Source organism: Microtus pennsylvanicus, chromosome 14 (genome assembly GCF_037038515.1).
Source record: "Microtus pennsylvanicus isolate mMicPen1 chromosome 14, mMicPen1.hap1, whole genome shotgun sequence".
Taxonomy (NCBI): Eukaryota; Metazoa; Chordata; class Mammalia; order Rodentia; family Cricetidae; genus Microtus; species Microtus pennsylvanicus.
This window is the reverse complement of record NC_134592.1, coordinates 52,757,873-52,779,834: the sequence shown is the minus strand read 5'-3', so window position 1 is coordinate 52,779,834 and position 21,962 is coordinate 52,757,873. Positions and strand designations below refer to the sequence as shown.

The 21,962-nt window shown below is 43.5% G+C and overlaps 1 protein-coding gene across 16 annotated transcripts in view; it reads left to right on the top strand.

The window, feature by feature from the left end:
• Positions 1 to 21,962, top strand: part of Mia2 (MIA SH3 domain ER export factor 2) — a 70,886-nt gene that overhangs the window by 7,390 nt on the left and 41,534 nt on the right. For 7 of the 16 annotated variants that reach the window (XM_075948366.1, XM_075948363.1, XM_075948365.1 and 4 more), the window contains exons 3-9: positions 177 to 263; positions 4,037 to 5,378; positions 8,470 to 8,652; positions 8,752 to 8,852; positions 18,638 to 18,769; positions 19,809 to 19,830; positions 19,931 to 20,019. In XM_075948366.1, the coding sequence (XP_075804481.1) occupies positions 177 to 263; positions 4,037 to 5,378; positions 8,470 to 8,652; positions 8,752 to 8,852; positions 18,638 to 18,769; positions 19,809 to 19,830; positions 19,931 to 20,019 (1,956 nt within the window). Of the gene's footprint in view, positions 1 to 176; positions 264 to 4,036; positions 5,379 to 8,469; positions 8,653 to 8,751; positions 8,853 to 11,995; positions 12,073 to 12,632; positions 12,801 to 13,679; positions 13,827 to 14,356; positions 14,512 to 18,637; positions 18,770 to 19,808; positions 19,831 to 19,930; positions 20,020 to 21,962 lie in introns of those variants that run through there. The other 9 variants (XM_075948373.1, XM_075948374.1, XM_075948369.1 and 6 more) reach the window with 6 other exon arrangements.

Here is a 21,962-nt window from a genome sequence, read left to right as displayed (position 1 = left end):
ACCACAGAGAAACCCTGTCTCGAAAAACCAAAAAAAAAAAAAAGAGAGAGAGAGAGCCAATTGATGATTTGTGATTTCTTGTAGCTAGAAGTCAAGGTCACAAGGAGAACTGAGGCTCAGTAGTCATGACTGCTTCAATCACTTCTCCTTTATAACTTTGCTCTCCATTTTGATAGAAAGGAAAGGACTTTGGATTTTTCCCCAGAGATGCAGTCCAGATTGAAGAGGTGTTCATATCTGAAGAAGTCGAGATGCCAACTAAGGTGAGTAAGCTCATTCTCAGCTATTAACTGATTCAAAAGTTTCTTGGCAAAATGGCTTCCTTGGAATAAATGTCATTGGTTGTGTGCCTTCTTCAGTGACTGTAAACAATGGTTATTAAGAACTTGTTCTTTTTTGTTTGTTTGTTTGTTTTTTGTTTTTCGAGACAGGGTTTCTCTGTGGTTTTGGAGCCTGTCCTGGAACTAGCTCTTGTAGACCAGGCTGGTCTCGAACTCACAGAGATCCGCCTGCCTCTGCCTCCCGAGTGCTGGGATTAAAGGCGTGCGCCACCACCGCCCGGTTTAAGAACTTGTTCTTGTCTGGAACAATCGCAGTGGGTTTTTGATCCTACTGCACGTACTGGCTTTGGGGGAGCCTAGGCAGTTTGGATGCTCACCTTAGGAGACCTGGATAGAGGTGGGCGGTCCTTGGGCTTCCCACAGGTCAGGGAACCCTGATTGCTCTTCGAGCAGATGAGGGAGGGTGACTTGATCGGGGGAGGGGGAGGGAAATGGGAGGCGGTTGCGGGGAGGAGGCAGAAATCCTTAATAAATAAATAAATTAAAAAAAAAGAACTTGTTCTTGGCCAGGTGGTGGTGGTGGTGCAAGCCCTTAATCCCAGCACTTGGGAGGCAGAGGCAGGCAGATCTCTGTGAGTTCAAGGCCAGTTAGTTCCAGAATAGGCCTCAAAGCCACAGAGAAAGCCTATTTTGAAAAACCAAATAACACTAATACTACTAATAATAAAATAAAAAAATAAAAAAGAACTTGTTCTTGGCATGGTTTGGGTATGTGAATACAATTAGAAAAAACAGCACAGTTAAAGACTTTGCTTTCTGAGCAATTAACAGGCAATAGAGTATGGGGGTTCGAAAAGTGAATTCTGGAGAGACACAACATACTCTAAATAAAATATGTAATTAAAAAACAAAAGGAATCACAAACTGATATTTCAATATATGGATTTGACTTGCCAGTTTAACTCAGATTCTAGGTTTTACCACAAGTAAGGACATGGCAAAATAAGACTGTTTGCTTCCACACTGTCTTTTGTTGGCACTGGGATTAGCTGTCCACTTCCTGTCGGATACTTGGTCCTGTCACTTCTATCTCTGCTGTATTGTAGCACATTCTCTTCTCTGTATGTCCACTCTGTATGCCCAAGGCATCGGCATCTCTCTTTTTCGCAATTTTATCTTATTATTGTTGTTTGTTTTGTTTGTTTTGTTTTTCGAGACAGGGTTTCTCTGTAGCTTTGGATCCTGTCCTGGCACTAGCTCTTGTAGACCAGGCTGGCCTCGAACTCACAGAGATTCGCCTGCCTCTGCCTCCCGAGTGCTGGGATTAAAGGCGTGCGCCACCACCGCCCGGCATTATTATTGTGCTTAGTGTGCATAGTAAGGGGAAGAGTCATTGCCACAGAGCACCTGTGGAGGTCAGAGGACAACTTTGAGGAGTAAGTTCTTAAATGGACTTAAATGGACTCCAGGGATGGGACTGACATCCTCAGGCTGCACAGTAATCGCCTTTATTCACCAAACCATTTCCCTGGCCAGGCATCATCACTTCTTGACCTGAATACAGTAGCCTTCTAACTGCTTGACTTTATTTTGCTCCTTTCCAGTTCATTCTTCAAAAAGCAATGGATCTTGTGAAAACAAAAGCAAATGATCAGGTCATATCATTCCTCTCCTTAAATACCTTCCATGGCTTTTCACTGGCCCTGGCATACAGCTCAGACTCCATCCCTGGCCTCACAGATCCTGATTGTGCCCTGTTTCTGTCGTATGCTCCCCTCCTCCCATAAGCCACACATGCCCCTGGATAGACTGGCTTTGGGGTTGTTCTTAGAATGTGCCAACTCTTTCTTAGCCTAGACACTTGAAGGGACTCTCTCTGGGTAGAACACACCACACTGTTTTCTTCTAGCTGGTTTCTTCGTACTCTGTAGGTGCCGGCTTAAATCTTTAGTGCTTCTCAAGAAACTTTTGGAGTATTTTCCTAGATTCCAGTGATGTGGGATTCCTGTCTGTATGCTGTGAATATGCTTTATTACCATTGGTTAGTAAAGAAGCTGCTTTGGGCCTATGGCAGGGCAGAATAAAGGCAGGTGGTAAATACAAACAGAAATATAGAGAGAGAATAGGTGGAGTCCAAGAGACGCCATGTAACTGCCAAAGGAGAAAGAAACCCCAGAACCTTACTGGTAAACCATAAGCCTCGTGGTAAAATGCAGAATAATAGAAATGGGTTAATTTAAGATGTAAGAGTTAGTTAACCAAAGGCCTGGGCTAATAGGCCAAGCAGAATATAGTTTCTGTGTGATTATTTCGGGTCTGGGCGTCCCAAGAAAGAAACAAGCAGCCTTCGCCTACATTCTAGTGATGCTAAGGAAGTGGATTTGTCTAAATTCAGCAGATTCGGTGCAGTCATTATGTGCATTTTTGCGAGACAATTACCACTCTATATAGATTGGGGGGATGTTATAATTAGTGTGCAATTAAAAAACTGGAGCCAGTAATAAGATGACTGAGCCAGTGAAGGAGCTTTGCCACAAAGCCTGATGACCTGAGTTGATCCGTGGGAGGATGGAGACAATCAGCTCTACAAATTTGTCCTTTAACCTCTGCATGGACATCATGGTATACTTGTGCTCAACGTTAGTCATATGTGTGCGGGTGTGTGTGTGTGTGTGTGTGTGTGTACATGTGTGTGTCCTTGTGCCACAGTCCATGTATGGAGGTTAGAGGTCAACTTGCTGGAGTTGGTTCTGTCCTACTATGTGGGTTTGATGATCAGGTCCTTAGGTGGTAGGCACTTTTACCTTCTGAACAACCCAAATGTGAGAGCCGATGGTAGCAGTAAAGTAAGTGAGCGAGCAAAGGCCTGACAGAGTAGGGGCTGAGCCCACCCCTGGGATGGAAGCATTCCTGGGATGATGTGCCCACTCCAGTGATAATGATAAAATTACTGACGACAAGGGGCCATCTCTTATGACGATTGCATTAAGTTTCCTGTATATGCTTTTAGGGAAACACATTTAAGTTATGTAGCCCGTGCCCTGAAATCACTGCACAAATGTGTGCATTCACTTAGCACATTCTTAGGAGGCGCCGGATTTTGTAGCTACTCCATGTGTATGCCTTCTCATCAGAACTTATATGTGGAATATACTCAAAGCATTAATAATCTATGCTTTTCAGCTGTTTGATAACAAATAAAGCATCCTCTAAGAGTTTTCATTTAAGTTTATATCATTAGTCCTTGGAAATCAGTACATGTATTTGAGATTCAGAGACCTGATTTTAGGTTTTACTCTGGGGTTAAGGTAGTTGTATATATTTTGGGAAAATCATAGTCATCCTTTTACTTTATTTTACTTTTGAAATAGTTTTTTTTAAACAAAACATTTATTTTTGTTTGTCTGTGTGAGTGTATGCCACATGTATACAGATGCCCAGGAAAGCAAGAAGAGGGTATTAGATCCCCTGAACTGGCGTTAGAGGCAGGGAATGAGAGTCACCTGATGTAGGTGCTGGAAACTGAGCTCAGGTCCTCTGTAGAGCAATAAGTGCTCTTGTATGATTTTTGTTTCTCTGTGTAGCTCTGACTATCCTGGAAACCCCTCTGCAGACCAGGCTGGCCTCAGTCTTAGAGATCTGCCTGTCTCTGCCGCCTCAGTGCTGGGATTATAGGTGTGAAACAACACACCTGGTTACAGTCTGCTATCTCAAAATGTTTCGCGAGAGGTATTTATGACTTCTTTTTCTTTTAGGAATCTGACTTTCTTTGTCTTCTTGGGGAAGGCTACATATTTGGAAGTGAGCATAGTGAGTTGAACAGCGATGGTGATGGAAATATGTACCCATATGAAGAATATGAAGACCAAAACTATAATATATATGAAAGTGATTTTCAGCCAGAACTTGACTTTTATGCAGCTTCTGAAGGGACTTTGTTTGAAGACCAAATTTCGGCATCAGAAACCCGTGAAGAGTTCAAGATTTCCAGTGAGCATAAGGACTTGGAAGAGGCTGGAAGTACGGGCAGTGGGGAGCAGGGTTTCACTTCCAGCATGGACCATGACTTGCCTCAAATGCAAGGACGGTTTGGACTGGGGAGAGAAGAAGCTGAAGAGCAGACTTTTAAAGCAGATTCTGAACCCACCCAAGAAAGCTCATCTCAAACTGGAGAATTAACAGTGGAGGAGGAGAAGGACCCAGAGAAAGTAAACAATGGAGAACCCCAAGTGGAGCCTGAGCAAGATCCCGAAGCCCCGTTTGATTCAGAGACACCAGAATTCAGTCCAGTCCCAGAGGAACAGTATGAGCTAGTGTCTGAGTCAGAGAACACCCTCAAGCCTCAAGCCACGGGATGGTTTGGTGGTGGGTTTACAAGTTATTTAGGTTTTGGAGAGGAGGACACAGGACTTGAGTTATTGTCCAAAGAACACAATCTGCCATTACAAGATGTTCCTGATTCTGTTTCAGCTGATGAAGAAGCCCCAGCTCCATGTTTTGGAGAGGAGGACACAGGACTTGAGTTATTGTCCAAAGAACACAATCCGTCATTACAAGATGTTCCCAATTCTGTTTCAGCTGATGAAGAAGCCTCAGCTCCATACAGAGAAGTGTCAGCAGACAAGGAAGATAAGGTCATCAATGACAGCTCAATTCCCAGACCAAATTGGTTTGATTTTGGTTTTGGTATTCTCGGCTTTGCATATGCCGATGAAGACAAAAGTATTTCAGATGATGGGAAACGTGAAGATGGTGAGGCCAAGAACCACAAACATCCTATAGCAAATGATTTTGAGCCCAGAAAGGAACAAGAAAGCAGAATGATAACTGTTGTGGAAACAGAAGATCAGACAGGTAAGGAAAGCGCTTTGGAGAAGACAGATGGTTCCGATTCTATGCAGTATCTGAAGAAGTTCTTCTATAACCCTTGGAGCTTCCAGAGTCTGCCAGAGGACACAGAATTACCATTCTCCACACAGACGCTGGATCAAGATAATATCTCTGAAAGTGACAAAACTGAAAAGCTCCCCACTGAAAATTCTGCCGCTGAGAGCGTGGAAGAGCCCATGACGCTGGAGGGCACGTACAGCCTGTCAGGTTGGTGTGAAAAGATTTATATTTGTTAAGATGATTTTTAAAAGACTTTTATTTATTTATTATGTCAGTGTTCTGCCTGCATGTATGCCTGCAGGCCAGAAGAAGGCACCAGATGTCACTACGGATGCTTGTGAGCCACCATGTGGGTGCTGGGAATTGAACTCAGGTCCTCTGGAAGAGCAGTCAGTGCTCTTAACCACTGAGCCATCTCTCCAGCCCCAAATGGTTAATTTTCATAAGTACCAATCAGATAAAAAGGTTCATGTTTGCCCCGTGGAGATGGCTCAGTGTACTAAACACCTGCTGCATAAGCGTGAGGATGAATTTGGATTCTCCCCAAACATGAAGAGCAGGGCAGGCATGGTGGCTGCTTGTATGCTCAGCACCCAGAAGGCAGAGGCAGAGGGTTGCAGGGGCAAGTTGATGAGATAGACTAGCTGGGACCGGGGAGCTCCATTCAGTGAGAGACCTGCTTCAGTAAATAACGTACAGAGAAACTGAGGCAGATGAAAGATGTCCACTCAGGCCTCCACCTGCACACACTCACACATACCCAAATACATACACAGTCATTTCTCTCTCATATATTGCTTTCTAGCTATAGTTTTCCCTCCCTCCACTCATTCCAGTTTCCCCCCTCTCCCACAGATCCACTCCTCCTCCATTTCCCTTAAAACAAAAAAACCCATAAGAGCAGGCCTCTCAGGGATGTCAACTGAACATGGCATAACAAGTTACAATAAGACTACATACAAACCCTCCGATCAAGGCTGAATGAAGTGACCCAGTAGTGGGAAAGGGGTCCCAAATGCAGACAAATGACTCAGAGACACCCCCATACACACTCCTACTGTTAGAAGTCCCACGAGAACACCATCCTATACAGTCATGACGTACATCCAGAGGACCTAGGTCAGACCCATGCAGGGTCCGTGATTGTTGCTTCAGTCTCTGTGAGCTCCTATGAGCCGGCACCTTATCATTTTCAACCTTCTTTCTAAATAACCTAGTGTTGCTGCCGTTTTTCTGTGTAAATGTTTGATCTCCAGGTCTCAGAAGGTACAAGCAAAGTATTGACTCTTGCAAAAGGCCCCTGTCCTCCACACACATGCTGTGGCACACATACATTCACACACACATGCACACAATAAAAATCTTGAGTGATTGTGGATTTTATATTTAATGGTGAACATGATCTAGTGGGCTCAGTTTTGGAAATCAATTACTGTAAACTCTAGTATGACTTTTCTTGTTGTAACTATTCTATTTATTAGATAGAATTAGCTACCAATATTAGCATCCTGTAGACACTGCAAATAATTTTGGCCATTCAGACTCCCTGGTTATCTAACAGATAAAGTAAGCAAAATCTGTTTCACTGAGTGATGTCTGCATATTATATCTTTTTGGGTGCATGTTTCTAACAGGAATGAAACGGTTTTGTTATTTTATTTTTGAGACAGTGTTTCTCTGTGTTGTCTTTGCTGACCAGGAACTTGTTCTGTAAACCAGGGTGGCCTCAAACTCAGAGATTCACCTGCCACTGCCTCCTTAGTGTGGGGATCAAAGACATGTACTACCATGCCTGGCAGAAATCTTTTTTATTTAATTAATTTTATTATTTTATTTATGTGAGTGTTTTGCCTGTAGGTATGTTTGTGTACCACCAGAAACCAGCATTGGATCCCCTGAAATTGGAGTTACACATGGCTGTAAGCCATTATATGGGTGCTGGGAATTGAACCTGGATCCTCTGCAAATGCAGCAAGTGAGCCATCTCCCCAGCCCCAGGAATGAAATCTTTTTTAAAAAATTATTTATTTAGTTTAAAAATGTGTGTTTTTATTTATGTGTATGTGTGTCTGTGTTTGTATGCATATGTCATGGTGCATCTGTGATGATCAGAGAACAATTGTAGAGTTAGTTCTCTCTCTCTCTTTTTAAATAAACCTACTTATTTGTAATTTATGATCACCGGCGTTTGGCTTGCATGCATGTCTGTGTAAGAGTGTCAGGTCCCCTGAAACAGGAGTTATAGACGGTTGTGAGCTACCGTGTGGGTGCTGGAATTGAACCCTGGGTCCTTTGGAAGAAAAGGCTAATGATCTTAGCTGCTGAGCGATAGTCTCTCAAGATCAGTTCTCTCCTTGCACTGTGTGTGTCCTGGAGCTTGAACTCAGGTTGTCAAATTTTGCTGCAATGACCTTTACCCCCTGAGCCATCTTGATCAGCCCAAGGAATTAAACATTTTTTTTTTTTTGGTGAGTGTGAGGGCTGGTTTTTTGAGACAGGGTTTCTCTGTGACAGAGCTCCACCTACCTCTGTCTTCCGAGTGCTTTTAAGGCACGTGACACCACTGCCTGGAAAGGGATGGAACCTTAATGGGACCTGTTTATTATTCTTAATCATGAGCTTATACAGCAGAAGAAAAAGTGTTGATGTTCACTAGTTTCTGGGTTTCCTTTTTTAAAGCCTGGGTCTTGCTAGATCACCCAGGCTGATCTTGAACTTGTCACTCTCCTCTGTTTGTTTATGAAATATTGGTTTCATTTTTAAATTTTTCCCATGTTTTAATTTTTTTAAAACAATCTGTTTGCTTGCTTGAACACAGTTTTTAGGACACCCCCCCCATACGTGTGTGGAGTAGAACTGAATACAGTACTTTTATTTTATTTTTTTTTATTTTTGATCTTCCTTGGTCAATATCTAAAGGACGCACCGTGTGAATACCATCCCCTCAAGGCCTGTCTTCCTCCAGCCCCGTGGGCATGTTGTCTCACATGCAGACAGGACTTCAGAGGTTGTTTTTTCAAGTTTACCAGAAGGAACACAACTTTGCAAATAGGGCTTTAAGATTTTGACTTCAGAAAGTCTAACAGAACAAATTCTGTTACTTAAGCCAAAAACTTGTGGTCAGTTTGCCACACTACTTTGAGAACTGGTACAAGCCACAGCTAATGTTTTGTGCATTTTCTCCAGTGTCGTGTCATACTGACCACGTTGTTTCCAACAATAACTTTCCAGAAAATAAAAGGAGCCAATGACGAAGCAAGGATTTTTAGAAAAGATGTTTCCTTCTATGTATTTGTAGATACGGCCTCTGAAGTAGAGTTACCTGTGAGCGTCCATGAGGAAACACATTCCAAAAGTTCATCTTCAAAAAGAAATGAGGAAGATTCAGAATTCTGGGAGGACCCTGAAGGGCCTGCTGTGGCGGACACTGACAGCTCTGTGGAAGGTGCCTTGCTTGGTAGTCAGCTGGTTTCTCAACAAGGTAAGAAATGGTTATCTGTTCCAGTTCATCGGCTGAAGAAGAAAGTAGATTTGGAAATAACAGAGCACATGGTGATATGTTTTATTTCTAAACCAATAGAACATGATGCAGAGTTTCAGATTCTGAAGTACTTACTTCAAATTGATGTCTTTGGCTTCATGAATTCTGCTTTTTCAACAATCGAAATTCTTATAGAAAGGGTGAGTCAGATTTAAAATTTTTATTTATATTTACTTAATGTGTTATCTCTCTCTCTCTCTCTCTCTCTCTCTCTCTCTCTCTCTCTCTCTGTGTGTGTGTGTGTGTGTGTGAGAGAGAGAGAGAGAGAGAGAGAGAGAGAGAGAGAGAGAGAGAGAGCGCCACAATACACATGTGGAGGTCAGAAGACAATTTGTTGGAGTCTGTTTCTCATTCCCCCGTTTGGGTCTTAGGGATCAAACCACTAGGCTTGGCAGCAAGCTCCTTTACCTGATGAGCCATGTCACCCACCCCATGGATTTTTAAATCTTTTGCAGTATTTTTTTACTTATGTGCTTGAGTGACTCTTCCCTCTACAAGCCTCCCAGTGCTTCTCTTTCCATGAAATCTTATGTGAGTTCCTCTCAGATAAAGGTTTTGTTAATAGATGTTGTTAGAAATTTATTTATTTATTTATTTATTTATTTTTGAGGCAGGATTTCTCTGTGTATACTTGGCTGTCCCGGAACTCACTCTACTGACCAGGATGGCTTCAAACTCAGAGATCCACCTGCCTCTGCCTCGCAAGTGCTAGGTATAAAGGCATGCACTACCACCAACCAGCAGGAATTTTTAAAAAAAAAATACAAATAATGATTTTTCTTGTTTTTTTCATTTTGTTTTGTTGGTAAAATTATACTAAATGAGTCAATTAGAAATAGTATGAGTTAAGAGTCTTGAGGAAATTGTTAGTACCAAATGACAGTTGTCATCTTGAAGTAGTGTAATAAGAATACAAACCAACCAGCACTGTATGTAGTCTTTAACTTTACTGTAGCAAAAATCCCAGATTCTGTTCACATTCTCTTTTGTTGCTATTCTGTCTGCTAGATGTGGATTCACACATCTGCATGACCAGCATTTGGGAGGTAGAGGATTGTCAGTTGGAGTTCAGCTTGGGCTACAAAGTCAAACTCCATCTGAGAAGGGGAGGGGGCCCTGGAGAGCCAGCTCAGTGATTAGAGGTACTTGTTGCTCTTGCAGTGGACCTGGGTTCACTTCCTGGCACCCACATGTCAGGTTCTAATCATCTGTGACTCCAGTTGCAGAAGATTCCTTACTATCTTCTGGATACCAGGGACAAAGGCACACACATGGTGCATATACATATATGCAGGCAAAATACCCCCCCACACAAAATAAAGATAAATACATCTTTAAAAACCATATTACTAAGTGAGATATAGCCCTGCAACAGGTTCCCACTTAAGCACAAAAGAGATCTTCTGCAGGTGGGTGGTGGTGGCACAAATGCCTTTAATTCCAGTACTCAGGAGGCAGAGTCAGGTGCATCTCTGAGTTCCAGGGCAGCCTGGTTTACAGACTGCAATCCAGGGCAGCCAGGCCTACACAGAGAAAACTTGTCTTGAAAAACAAAAAGAAATATCCTCCACTGAAAATTATACCAGAGAAATTAAGAACTTAAAAAAAATAATTTACTAATCAGAACGTGATATTTAAGTCACTATAAAATATTTATTTAGGGGGCTGGAGAGATGGCTTCAGTGGTTAAGAGCTTGCCTGCTCTTCCAAAGGTCCTGAGTTCAGTTCCCAGCAACCACATGGTGGCTCACAACCATCCGTAAGGGGGTCTGGTGCCCTCTTCTGGTCTGCAGGCATACACACAGACAGAACACTGTATACATAATAAATAAATAAAATATTAAAAAATATATTTATTTAGGGGGCTGGAGAGATGGCTCAGCGATTAAGAGCATTGCCTGCTCTTTCAAAGGTCCTGAGCTCAATTCCCGGCAACCACAAGGTGACTCACAACCATCTGTAATGAGATCTGGTGCCCTCTCCTGGCCTGCAGACATACAAACAGAATATTGTATACATAATAAATAAACAAATAAATATTGTAAAAAAATGTATTTAATGAAACCTACAAAGTAGGCTTACTTTTGTGGGCTTAGTAAATGTAGTCAAATATATTTTCCTTAACTGTCTCAGTTGAAATTCTTTTTTTTTTTTTTTTTTTGGTTTTTCGAGACAGGGTTTCTCTGTGGTTTTGGAGCCTGTCCTGGAACTAGCTCTTATAGACCAGGCTGGTCTCGAACTCACAGAGATCTGCCTGCCTCTGCCTCCCAAGTGCTGGGATTAAAGGTATGTGCCACCACCGCCCGGCTCAGTTGAAATTCTTTAGACATGAAAATATTGAATTTAAGTCTATTTTAATTTTTTGTGGTCTTGGAAAGTTACATATTCTTTGGAGAAGCGTCTTAGTATTAAACCTTCAGTGTTAGAGGCTGAGACTAGCTGATAGGCTTCTGGTGAAGTGGGATTGTACATTTAAAGTCATTGTCGGACCTGGAGGTGGTGGCGCATGCCTTTAATCCCAGCACTCTGGAGGCAGAGGCAGGTGGATCTCTGTGAGTTTGAGGCCAGCCTGGTCTACAGAGAGAGTTCCAGGGCAGTCAGAGCTGTTACACAGAGAAACCCTGCCTGGCGATGTGGGCTTGGGATGCAGCCCTGTGGAGGAGAGAACTTGTTGGCTTGCACAAGGCCTTGGGTTTAGTTCCCCAGTTCTGAAAACAACCGTAACAAAACACAGCGAGCACACACACACACACACACACACACACACACACGAGTCTATTGTCAATATTTAAAATGTGAGTTCATTTAAAAATTCCGGATTCTCTCGGAAAGCTGAAAGATTGCAGTAGAAACCTCCCTAGTCTGGCGATGCTCGGGCTGACGAACGTAGACTTGTACTGTACAACCGCTTGCATGTATTTTAACTGCTTGGCTTCTCTGGGGCCCGCAGCCCACAATCATTGGATTAAATGTTCTGAAGAGCCTCTAACAGACCTGGAACCTAGCAATCTGGCACGGCTTTGAGGCACCCATAGCACAGGTCTGAAAAGCTCCTGCAAACAAAAAACCTGAGCAATTTTCCAGTTAAGTTTGAGTGAACATTTTCTTGCCTGGTTGCGGTGATTGTTTCAGTTAATTAGTGTTTCAGGCTGATGGTGTGTAGATGTACTTTCCTGGTCTCAATCGAGCGATAGCAGCCAACACAGCTTTTTACCAACTTCATTTCATAGCTGATTGAAGTTCTAACATTCCTCTTTTCCTCCCTACAATGCTTCATTTATAGGTGTCATAAACAAGACCACGGGCCACTCCTATTGAACAGGTAGCTCCTGATTCAATAGATTCTGAGAACGGCTCTTACATCATACCTACAGAGAATAGCAGTGTGTCACGACAGACTTCCTTCCAAAAGAGAACTGCTTCTCGGTGTGTCACTAGTGCTGAACTCAGTGGGAGTAGCCAGTCACAGCTCTAACATAGGGCCTTCATGAGGGAAACCGGTTTCTCAGGCTGTGGACTAGGTCATCTGGTTAGCAATGGCTAGTGTCAGTGGATGCTCTCTCGTGGCTGGTAAGAGCACTAATATCATTTGCTGTCGTTTCCTTGAAAGCAGGTCCTTCATCAGATAATAAAATCTCACGTCCACAAAGAACAGTCTTGAAATATCTTTATCTGGTAGGAATTATGTACTCTATGTGAGTAGACCGTAGGATAAAAACCTTCGTGTTTCAGTAGTTAGCAATCTTAGGACTTTCCTTTCCAGTTGTGAATCTTAATGTGTGTTATGTATAATATTTAAGAAAATATCTATCTACAGGCACAAATATGTGTGCACACATTGTCTTCAATAAGTTTTGAAGTCCATGAAATTGGATTCCAGGTTGGTAGTCACAGCTCCACCTACAGCACCCCTCTGTCTCAGTGTCCAAACAGGATCGCACTGTGTGTGTGGAAACAGGAGTGCAGAAGGTATTAGGACCTGGACTCTTTCTCAAGGATATGAAGTGCTCAGGAGAGCTGTATTTCCACGTTGGGGTCTTTTAACATGAACCTCCTAAGACATGGAGCGGGAAGGTCTGCGTGAGGAGGTCAGTGTCTCTGTGATGGTGAATGCGTCCAGAAGTTGATTTCAAATTGTGCACTGATTGTTAAGTTTACTGCTTTTGCCTGTGGAGAAATTTTTGCTATAGGTATGCTTGGGTTTTTCTTGGTTCTAAAATTTCACTTGTCTCATTTCTGCTTTTAGCCTTTGGGATGGTAACTATTTCAGACTGGAAAGGGGCACACGGTTAACATAGGGAAGACAGGCTGAGCAGAGCAATTCTTTCTTTCCTATTGACAAATCTTAAGATCCCAGTAAGATTCTGGAGCCCACTAAAAATGCTCAGATGCACTGAAGAATTTTTTTTTTTTTAGTAATTAATTCAGTGTTGTAATGGAAGCTTTAAGGGTCTTTGAAATGTAAAGATAAATTTTAAGCTCACTTCTTCGGTATTCACATAAGCTAATGTCAACCCAATCCGACATGTATGAAAGTTGTGCACTATCTTAAAACTGGAGTGTTGAGCAACTTCGGCTACCTCCGATAGCAGCAGTTTCTGAAACTCCCTAGGGTGATGTGGCAAAGAACAATTTGAGTTTCAACAACGTAGGCCTCAGTTTGGTCCTAAGTCACTGGCTGTAACCGTGGATGTTTCTGATTTTGTGTGAGTGCTTGTGGCAGGAAAGTGGTGTTTTCACTAGAAGGTTTTATTACAGGAATTTACAAAGGTTTTTATGATTTCCTGTGTCAAGTTCTCTCAGGCTCCTCTGAACTGCTTAACTGAAGACACCTTAAGTTTGGGAATAAGACGAAGGTGTTGGTAAAGAAAACACGCACTAGAGACAGGTTATCTTTTAAACCTTATGCTTAAAATCGTCTCTCTCAGTACCTTATGCCATGGCCCTAAAAATAGAGCCCTAAATTTAGAGGGCAAGCTGCTACATTTAGTTCCTTTCTCCGTGAGCGCCCCGTGCTGGGCAGAAGTCCACCCGGGCTTGATTTAGGTACCGAGGCGCTAATGGAGCTTAAGACTGGGGCTCCTGGCTAGTGCCCACCAGGTGACCGACCTCAGGTGAGTGAACCTGAAGGCCGGGCAGAGGAGGACTGAAGCGGGCTTGCCCAGCAGACGTTAAACTCTGACCGGAGCGCACACACAGTTGACCCGAACGCCTTCGGTAGCCAGAGTCCGAAGTGCCGACGCGGAAGGCTTGACGCGCGCCGGCTCGTGCACCACCGAACGTTCTGGCCGGAATTGTGACGAAGGCCAGCGTCTCTCTGCCCGGCAACGCAGTGTTGGTTTTGTGCTTGAGAAGGGAGGACAGGAGCGCGTTGGGAGCTGGGACGAAGGGTGTATTTTCACCCCGGGACCGCTCCCGAGGCCTCGGCTGCGTTTGCAGTCGCAGGCTTAGTGCTCTGTATCTCCTTACTCAGGGTTTGGAGGCCCAGGCGAGGAGCTTGGGCCCTTTAAGTGCGAGCGCGGACGTGTCCGCGGAGTTGGTAGAGGTAGAGGTAGAGGAGGCGTCTCCACCGCACCGGCGAGACCAAGACCGGGGGTGAGAGGCGGGCTCCCCCCGCGGGGCCCGCGGTGGTGCGGGCCGGCCGCCGGCGCCTTCGCCTTCCCAGCGCCCCGCCGACTGCGCCCGGGCCTGCTGCTGGCCGGCGGGCCGGCTGCGAGGCCTCCGCCCGTGGGCGCGGCGATGGTGGGGTCCGGGGCCGCCGCCGGGTGCGTGCGGCTGCTTATGGAGCTGTTGCGCTGGGTGAGTCCTGGGCTCGGGAGCCGTGGGCCCGGCGGGGCCGAGCGTCTGCGGCGGGGGAAGCTAGCCGGAGCTCGGAGCGCTCGCCCGGCCTGTGCTCAGCTGCTGCTCGTCGCGGGGAAAGGGACTAGGGCATCCGGAAGGCAACGTGGAACTTCCAGAGGGGCCCGCACCGTTCTCAATTCCGGAGTCAGTTTGCCTGAACATTATTTTGAACAGGGGTCAGTTACACGTGGTTCTTCTAGCTGCCGGAAACTGGAGTTTCTTGGCGGTGAAACTTCTTACCTAAGAGGACACCTAGCCGGGGCCAGAGCCAAGATTCTAATTCCTCATTATTTTCCCCAGTAAAGAATAATGCCCTTTTGAGATGCCTTTAATTGTAGTGTGCCTTCTTCCTTTTTGTTATTGTTACCGTAAAATGTGTTCTTGTAAACTCTAGAGATAGTGAACACTCAGGACCCAAAGTATTTATCTGTTTTTTTTCTCTCATTTTGTAAGCAGGTGGCGGAGGTTTTGCTCTTTAGGTGTAAGTGGTTGTTGTTGTTGTTGACATGTTTAGGAAAACACACACAGTTTTTGAAAACTGCATTGCAGTTTTTAAAAGACCATTTAAATACTGCAGCTGTTGTGATTAACCAGTTCTGAGTATCCTCTTGCTCTGTGAATTTAAAGGAGTCTTGCCATACTCATGCTTCGCTTATCCGATAACCATGGTGTTGTGGGCGTTCCTACCCATGAATGCAAACGCTCTATAGAGGTTCTAAGTGAACTAAGAGTTTTGGTCCTTGTCAGCATGTTGTCTTTCTAGGGAGAGAACACACAAAACTAATCCACAGTCGAAGCCGATTGCTTATAGAAGCACACATGAAAAACAAGGGGAGGGAGAGATTGTTGAGAAAGTCTTTTTAGAGGCTGAGCACATAGCTTAAGGAGATGTGAAAACAGCGTGCACAGGGGCTCAGCTGCTCAGAGCATAAAGTGAGCCAAGGGTGTGATGTGAAATGATGCTTACTGTGGACAAGTGGGACCCAAGGACTGTTGGAGGGTGCAGAAGAGCCATTGAAGGCTTTTCAGTGGTTAGACTTAGAAAAAAAAGATAGATTTTCCTGAAAGTATGTAGGTCAGACGCCGGGGGCCAAAAAAACAGGAAGGAGAAATGACAGTGGTTGTAGTGATATCTTGTTTGTGTTTTAAGTAAAGCTTGCCTTTGCCTAAAGACCAGCCTGCAGAGCTAAGCCACTAGAAACCAGGGAGTGGTGGCACACCCAGGACTCTGGAGACAGGCAGAGTGATCTGTTACCTCAAGGCCACCCTGGGAAACACAACTTTGAATCTGTCTAAAAGAGAAACAGTTTAGACAAAGGTGACCCCAGCACTTGGGATCCCACGCCTTTAATCCTAGCACTAGGGAGGTGGATACAGGAGTGATAAGGCTGGAGAGAGGAATGTAAGGCGGGAGGAGACAAGAGATCAGTGCAGTCTGAGGTTTGGTGGAGACAGTTGCAGTCTAAGAATGTAGTCTGAGGAGACGCTGAGGACAGGATCGCCCCTTTGGTCTGAGCATTGTTAAGGTAAAAGTCTCTCTAGTATCTGGCTGCACTGCTTCTCTGATCCTTCAGTTTTCATGACCCTCCAAGTCAGATATTAGAATTAGAATTCGTGCTACAGGTGGTGAGGATACAGAAGGTGGTCCTAAATAGGACTTTCTTGATTAGTTGTGGAGAGGGATACGATGTGGGGAGAATCTAGAATAATCCTAAATCTCTGGCTGTGTCACTAAGTTACTGAGATGGGGATTTGTGGTACGAGAAGCATACTGTAGATGAGGCATAATTTCAGATCACACACATCTCCCTTAAAATCAACAGTTAGGACCCAGGGAGATGGCTCAGTGTTAAGTCCTTGCTATGCAAGTGTGATCTGGAGTTGGAACCCTCACAGGCGGTGCCCTCCAGCTCTAGCATTGGGTGGGGATGTGTGTAGGGGAATCCCCGGCTTGCTGGTCACCATTTAGCCAAGAATCTAGGTTCAGCAGGAGACCCCGCTGTCTCAGAAAAAGTAAGGTGGAGAAGGAAGACATCTCCACGTCAACCTCTGGCTTTTCTGTGTATGTTCATGCAGTGGACACATAAAACACACGCCTAACAGTTACCAACACTTGGTTTTGGTAAGGCTGGTAATGAGGCACATGGAGAGATTTTGCAAACTTTGCAGGATTTTTCATGCTTCAGTGGGCTATGTGGATGTGTTTTGCTTATCTTAGGGCAACAGTCCCTCGCACATCTTCAGGATGGTGTTGCTGTGGGTTTTGTACTGGTGCTGTTTGTCAGATTGAGAAATGTCACCCTAGTTTGCAGAGTCTCTTGATCATTATTAGAGGGCGTTTGATTTTGTGAAATATTTTCTTAATATCTGTTGATGTCATTTTTTTATTTCTTTTACTATGGTATATAGCATTGATTTTTTTTAACTTAAAAATTACATTCATTTTTGTGTGTGTGTGCTTGTGCATGGAAATCCAAGGACCCAGGAATCTGTCTTTTTCCTTCTACCATGTGGGTTCTGGGGTTCAAACTCTGGTCATCAGTCTTGGTGGCAAAGTTCTTACCTGTTGAGCCATCTTCCTGGCCCAATATCTTTTTAAGAAAGGCTTTTACAACTATGAATTTCCCTTTTATGCGCTGGATTAGCTGTATTTTATGTTTTGTTGCGTTGTATTTTTTCAATTTATCTGAAAGCATTTTATTTTTATTGGAAAAAAAAGCCCTTTCTTTTATGTGCTTGGGTGTTTTGCTCCTGCACATATGCCCCTGCACCATGTGTTTGCGGTGCCTGAAGATGCCACACGAGCATGTCAGATCCCCAGGGACTGGAATTATGGACCCTGTTGGATGCTGGGAACTGAACTCAGGTCCTCTGGAAGAACCACCAGTAGTACTCTTAACCATCTCACCATCCCCCGGAAGTATTTTCTAATTTCCGTAGTTGGATTGGAGACATGGTTTGGTGGGTAAGACACCTGAGTTCAGATCCCAAGAACCCACATTAAAGTTGGAGGAGAGGCATCTGTAATTGGTCCTTCTCGGTAGGCAGAGGAGGAGGCAGAAGGTTCCAGACACTTCCAGGCCAGCTAGCCTGGCATATGTGACCGTGAATAATAGGAGATCTGTGTTTTTCCTCTGCAGGGAAATGTTTTGTCAAACACAATGCATATAGATAAAACATGAACTTTAAGTCAGTGTAAAGTACCCAACCCAGGTCATTGATATTCTTTTGTAGTTTTTAACTCTTTGGGGACATGCCACCCAGCTCCCAGATAAATACATGGAGATTTATTCTTACTTATGAATGCCCGGCCTTAGCTTGGCTTGTTTCTAGCCAGCTTTTCTAACTTAAATCATCCCATTTCTCTTTAACTACATTTTGCCTCTGGACTTTTTACCTTTCTCTATTCTATGTGTCTTTCTGTCCTTCTTAATTGGTGACTGGCCCTGGCATCTTCCTTTCTTCCTTTTCTTGTTTACTCTTCTCCAGATTTTTCCTGTTTATTCTCTCTGCCAGGCAGCCCCCTCCTGTCCTTTCTCCTGCCTCGCTATTGGCTGTTCAGCTCTTTATAGACCAATCAGTTGTTTTAGGCAAAGTAACACAGCTTTATGGAGTTAAAAAAATGCAACATAAAAGAATGCAACACATCTTTGTATCGTTAAACAAATGTTCCACAGTATAAATGAGTGTAACACATTTTAAACTAATATATTCCACAACATTTTTTTTCAAGACAGGGATTCTCTGTGTAATAGTCCTATAGACCAGACTGGCCTTACACTCAAAAAGATCCACCTACCTCTGCTTCCTGAGTTCTGGAATTAAAGGCACGTGCCGCCCCTGCCTTATCCTTGAAACCTTCCTGGAGTTTAAGCTCTGGGAATCTCCTCATAGCTCCTGTTTGAAAACAGCTGTTTCTCACACCACACTTGTCTGTCAGTACGAGCACATCTGTAAGTTGTAAGAAAACATGGTCGGAGGTTTTCTGCTTAGTATTACATGGCAGCCCATTTCATGTTCCTAGAGCTGACCTCAGCCACCTGTACCTGTCTTTGTTGATAGGCTAACTTCCTTTGTCTTGAAGGTCGTGGCAGCAGTGCCTGAAGATATGAAAGCGGAGTTCAGTGCCAATGGATTTTCAGTGGAAATGATGATCTGTGTGCTTAGCGTTGGACTGCTTGTCTTCCTCCTGTTTCTGTGGAGAGCCTTCCGATCAGTAAGTAACCACTCAGACTAAGAGAATGGTCATTCTGGGTTTGTGTTTTTTAAATTCATTTTATTTTATATGTATGACTGTTTTGCCTACATGTATGTATGTATGTGTATCACATGTGTTTCTGGTACTGGAGTTCCTGATGATTGTGGGCTACCATGTGGGTGATGAGAATTGAATTCTGGTCCTCTACAAGAGTAACAAGGGCTCTTAGCCACTGAGCCATCTCTCCAACCCTCATTCTGTCTTTAGACAGAACAACTGATTGGAGAAACTTGTTATTTCAGGGAAATAAGTTAGGCCATAGTGTTTTGGGCTGCTCATGGTAATATGTAGTTATTAGAAAGTGAATATGGGTTTAGAGAAATGTTTTCGCATGTAAGGAATTTTGAAAGGATTTTCTCTGTAGGAATATTGTATACTAGTTTCAAAACCCCACCCTTTTCTTTTTCTGTTTTAAGGGGGGGTCTGCGTTTGTATGTTTGTTTTGGTTTTTGAAGACAGGGTTTCTCAGTCAGTCCTGGAACTCACTCTGTAGACCAGGCTGGCCTCGAATTCACAGAGATCTGCCTGCCTCTGCCTCCTGAGTGCTGGGATTAAAAAATACTTTTTCTTAGGGCCAAATATGTGCATGGGAAACATCTTTTTTTAAAGATTTATTTATTTATTATGTATATACTTTTCTACCTGCATGTCTGTCTGCAGGCCAGAAGAAGGCATAGATGGTATGAGCCACCATGTCATTGCTGGGAATTGAACTCAGGATCTTTGTGCCATCTTTCCAGCCCAGGAAACATGGGTTTAAGTGGAATTAAACAGGTGTCTTTATAATGCAGCTGTCTCAGAGCCTATAATATGATAGCTCAATGTGGCTCTAGGGTGGGAGGCCCACTGTGTAGCATTGTTTTCACTGGGAATAGAATGCTTTTGGGTCATATGCTCACTGTAAAGCCATAAGAAAGTTAGTAACTTAGGAGAAGTCATATAGATTTACTTGAAGGTGTATTTGTTCTAATGTAATTTTGTTAAATATTTGTTTCAGATTCAAAGCCGATTTTATGTGGGTAAGTTTTTTTCCTGTTGTAGATCCTGTGCTTCTTGTATATAATTAATAAAACTTGTAACGGTTTAGTTATAATAATAATCTTTCTTTTGCTTTCTCAGGAAGAGAAAGAAAACTTGCTCTAGAACTTTCAGCACTAATTGAAGAGAAATGTAAACTACTTGATAAAGTCAGCCTCGTTCAGAAGGAGGTGAGAGGTGTCTGAAAACGATGTCAGTGGAGAGCGTGGGGCTCAGTGGTTCTCCGTGGGTCACTCAGGGCCTTCAGAGCTCTGTTGCCGAGCACCTGCCTCACTTAGCCCTTCTCTTTGCAGCCACCCTGGTGATGTCTAGTGCTTATCTTTCCTGACTAGGGAGGTGGAGCACCTTCGTTTGTTTATTGTTCATTTAGATAGTCTTCTTGTGGACTTGCATTTTTAAGACTTTTTCACCTTAAAAATGACATTGTGTGTCTCTCTTTGTGTTGGTGAATAGGCATTTGTGTGGTGATTGTAGAACATGGAGGAGTCGGTTCTCTCCTTTTCCTTGTGGGTCCCAGGGGTTGAAGTCAGTCTTGGCGGCAAGCTCCTTAAGTACCAAGCCATCTCACTGGCCCATTTCCACCCTTTTAAAAGCCCTCATAATCTTTTTCTCCTTATGTCATATAGAAGTGAGACTTTTGTTTTGAATAGTTTATATCTTATATATAAGAGTTTTGTCAGATGTATGGATTGCAGATATCTTGTGGCTAACATTTCTGTTTTATTTGGTGTCTTAGAAGGTAGAGGTTTAGGATTAGAATTTTGGTGTAGTGTCATGTGTCGAGTTTTGCTTACCAAGGGGGTAGTGGTGCCCTTACTTGTCATCGCATAGAGACTTTATTTACTGTTTTCATTCGGCTTATGTTAGCTTGCTAGGGCTGCTGTGACAAAATGCCACTTTAGCAGCAGGAGTGAATTTCCTTATAGTTCTGAAAACAAGAGTCCAAGATGGAGGCATAGGTAGGCTTTGCTTCTTCTGTGGCCTGTCCCTTGACTTGTAGATAGTGCTGCCTGCTTACCATGCCTCACTCTGTCTTCTTAGGAGACCAGGCATATTAGGCTAGGGTCGTCTTACTGCCTCATTTTATCCATTATTATTTAAAGGCTTTGTCTCCAAATAAACACACATTCTGAGGTGCTGAGGCTTAAGAGACAAGGTTTCTCTGTATAGCCTTGGCTGTCTTAGAACTTGCTTTGTAGATCAAGCTGACCTCAAACTTAGAGAATCTGCCTGCCTCTGCCTCCCAGAGTGCTGGGATTAAAGGTGTGCATACCACTGCCCAGCTCTACCCCTGCCCCCTCCTCTTCCTCCTCCTCCCTCCTCCTCCTTCTTCTCTTTTTTCTTTTTCTTCTTTAATTATTTTTGTATTTTATGTGCATTGGTGTTTTGCTTCATGTATGTCTGTGTGAGGGTGTCAGATCTCCTGCAACTGGAGTTACAGACAGTTGTGAGCTGCCGTATAAGTGCTGGGAACTGAACCTGCGTCCTCTGGAAGAGGAGCAAATGCTCTTTATTTTTGTTTTATGTGTATGAGTGTTTTGCTTGCATGTATATGTGTATGCTGGATGTGTGCCTCCTACCTTCTCAGTGCTGGGATAAAAGGTGTTAGAGATATGAAAAGCCACAGAAAATATTACTTACCAGTATTTAAGACATAAAGAAGGATCAGAAAGGGGACACTAGAAAAAGAGGAAAAGTGTAAGTGTCAGAGCTATGAAAAGCAATAGAGAAAATTTTGTGTATTAGGTTAGAGGAGAAGGATGCATAGAAGAGCCTTTCTCAGCAGGACACAAGTTCCTGCATGCCAACCCAACACCTAACATGTTTAGAGGAAATAAATAAATAAAAATAATTAAAAAGTATATATAGGTAATTGGAAAATAAAAATTACAGATTAAAGTAATAAGCATACAAATGAGGAATAAAATGAGGAAGGGGCTGTCCTTGCCCCGCTTTCCTTTCCCCTCCATTTGTTGTGTTCCTTGTATTTTCCATAAATGACCTTTATTGTGATGGGGGTCTTTCCTCTTATACATAAACCTTTTGGTCAGAGGAAGCTTGTGTGTGCTCATGTGGGCTGGGGAAGTGACGGATCACACTGATTGGGGTTAGC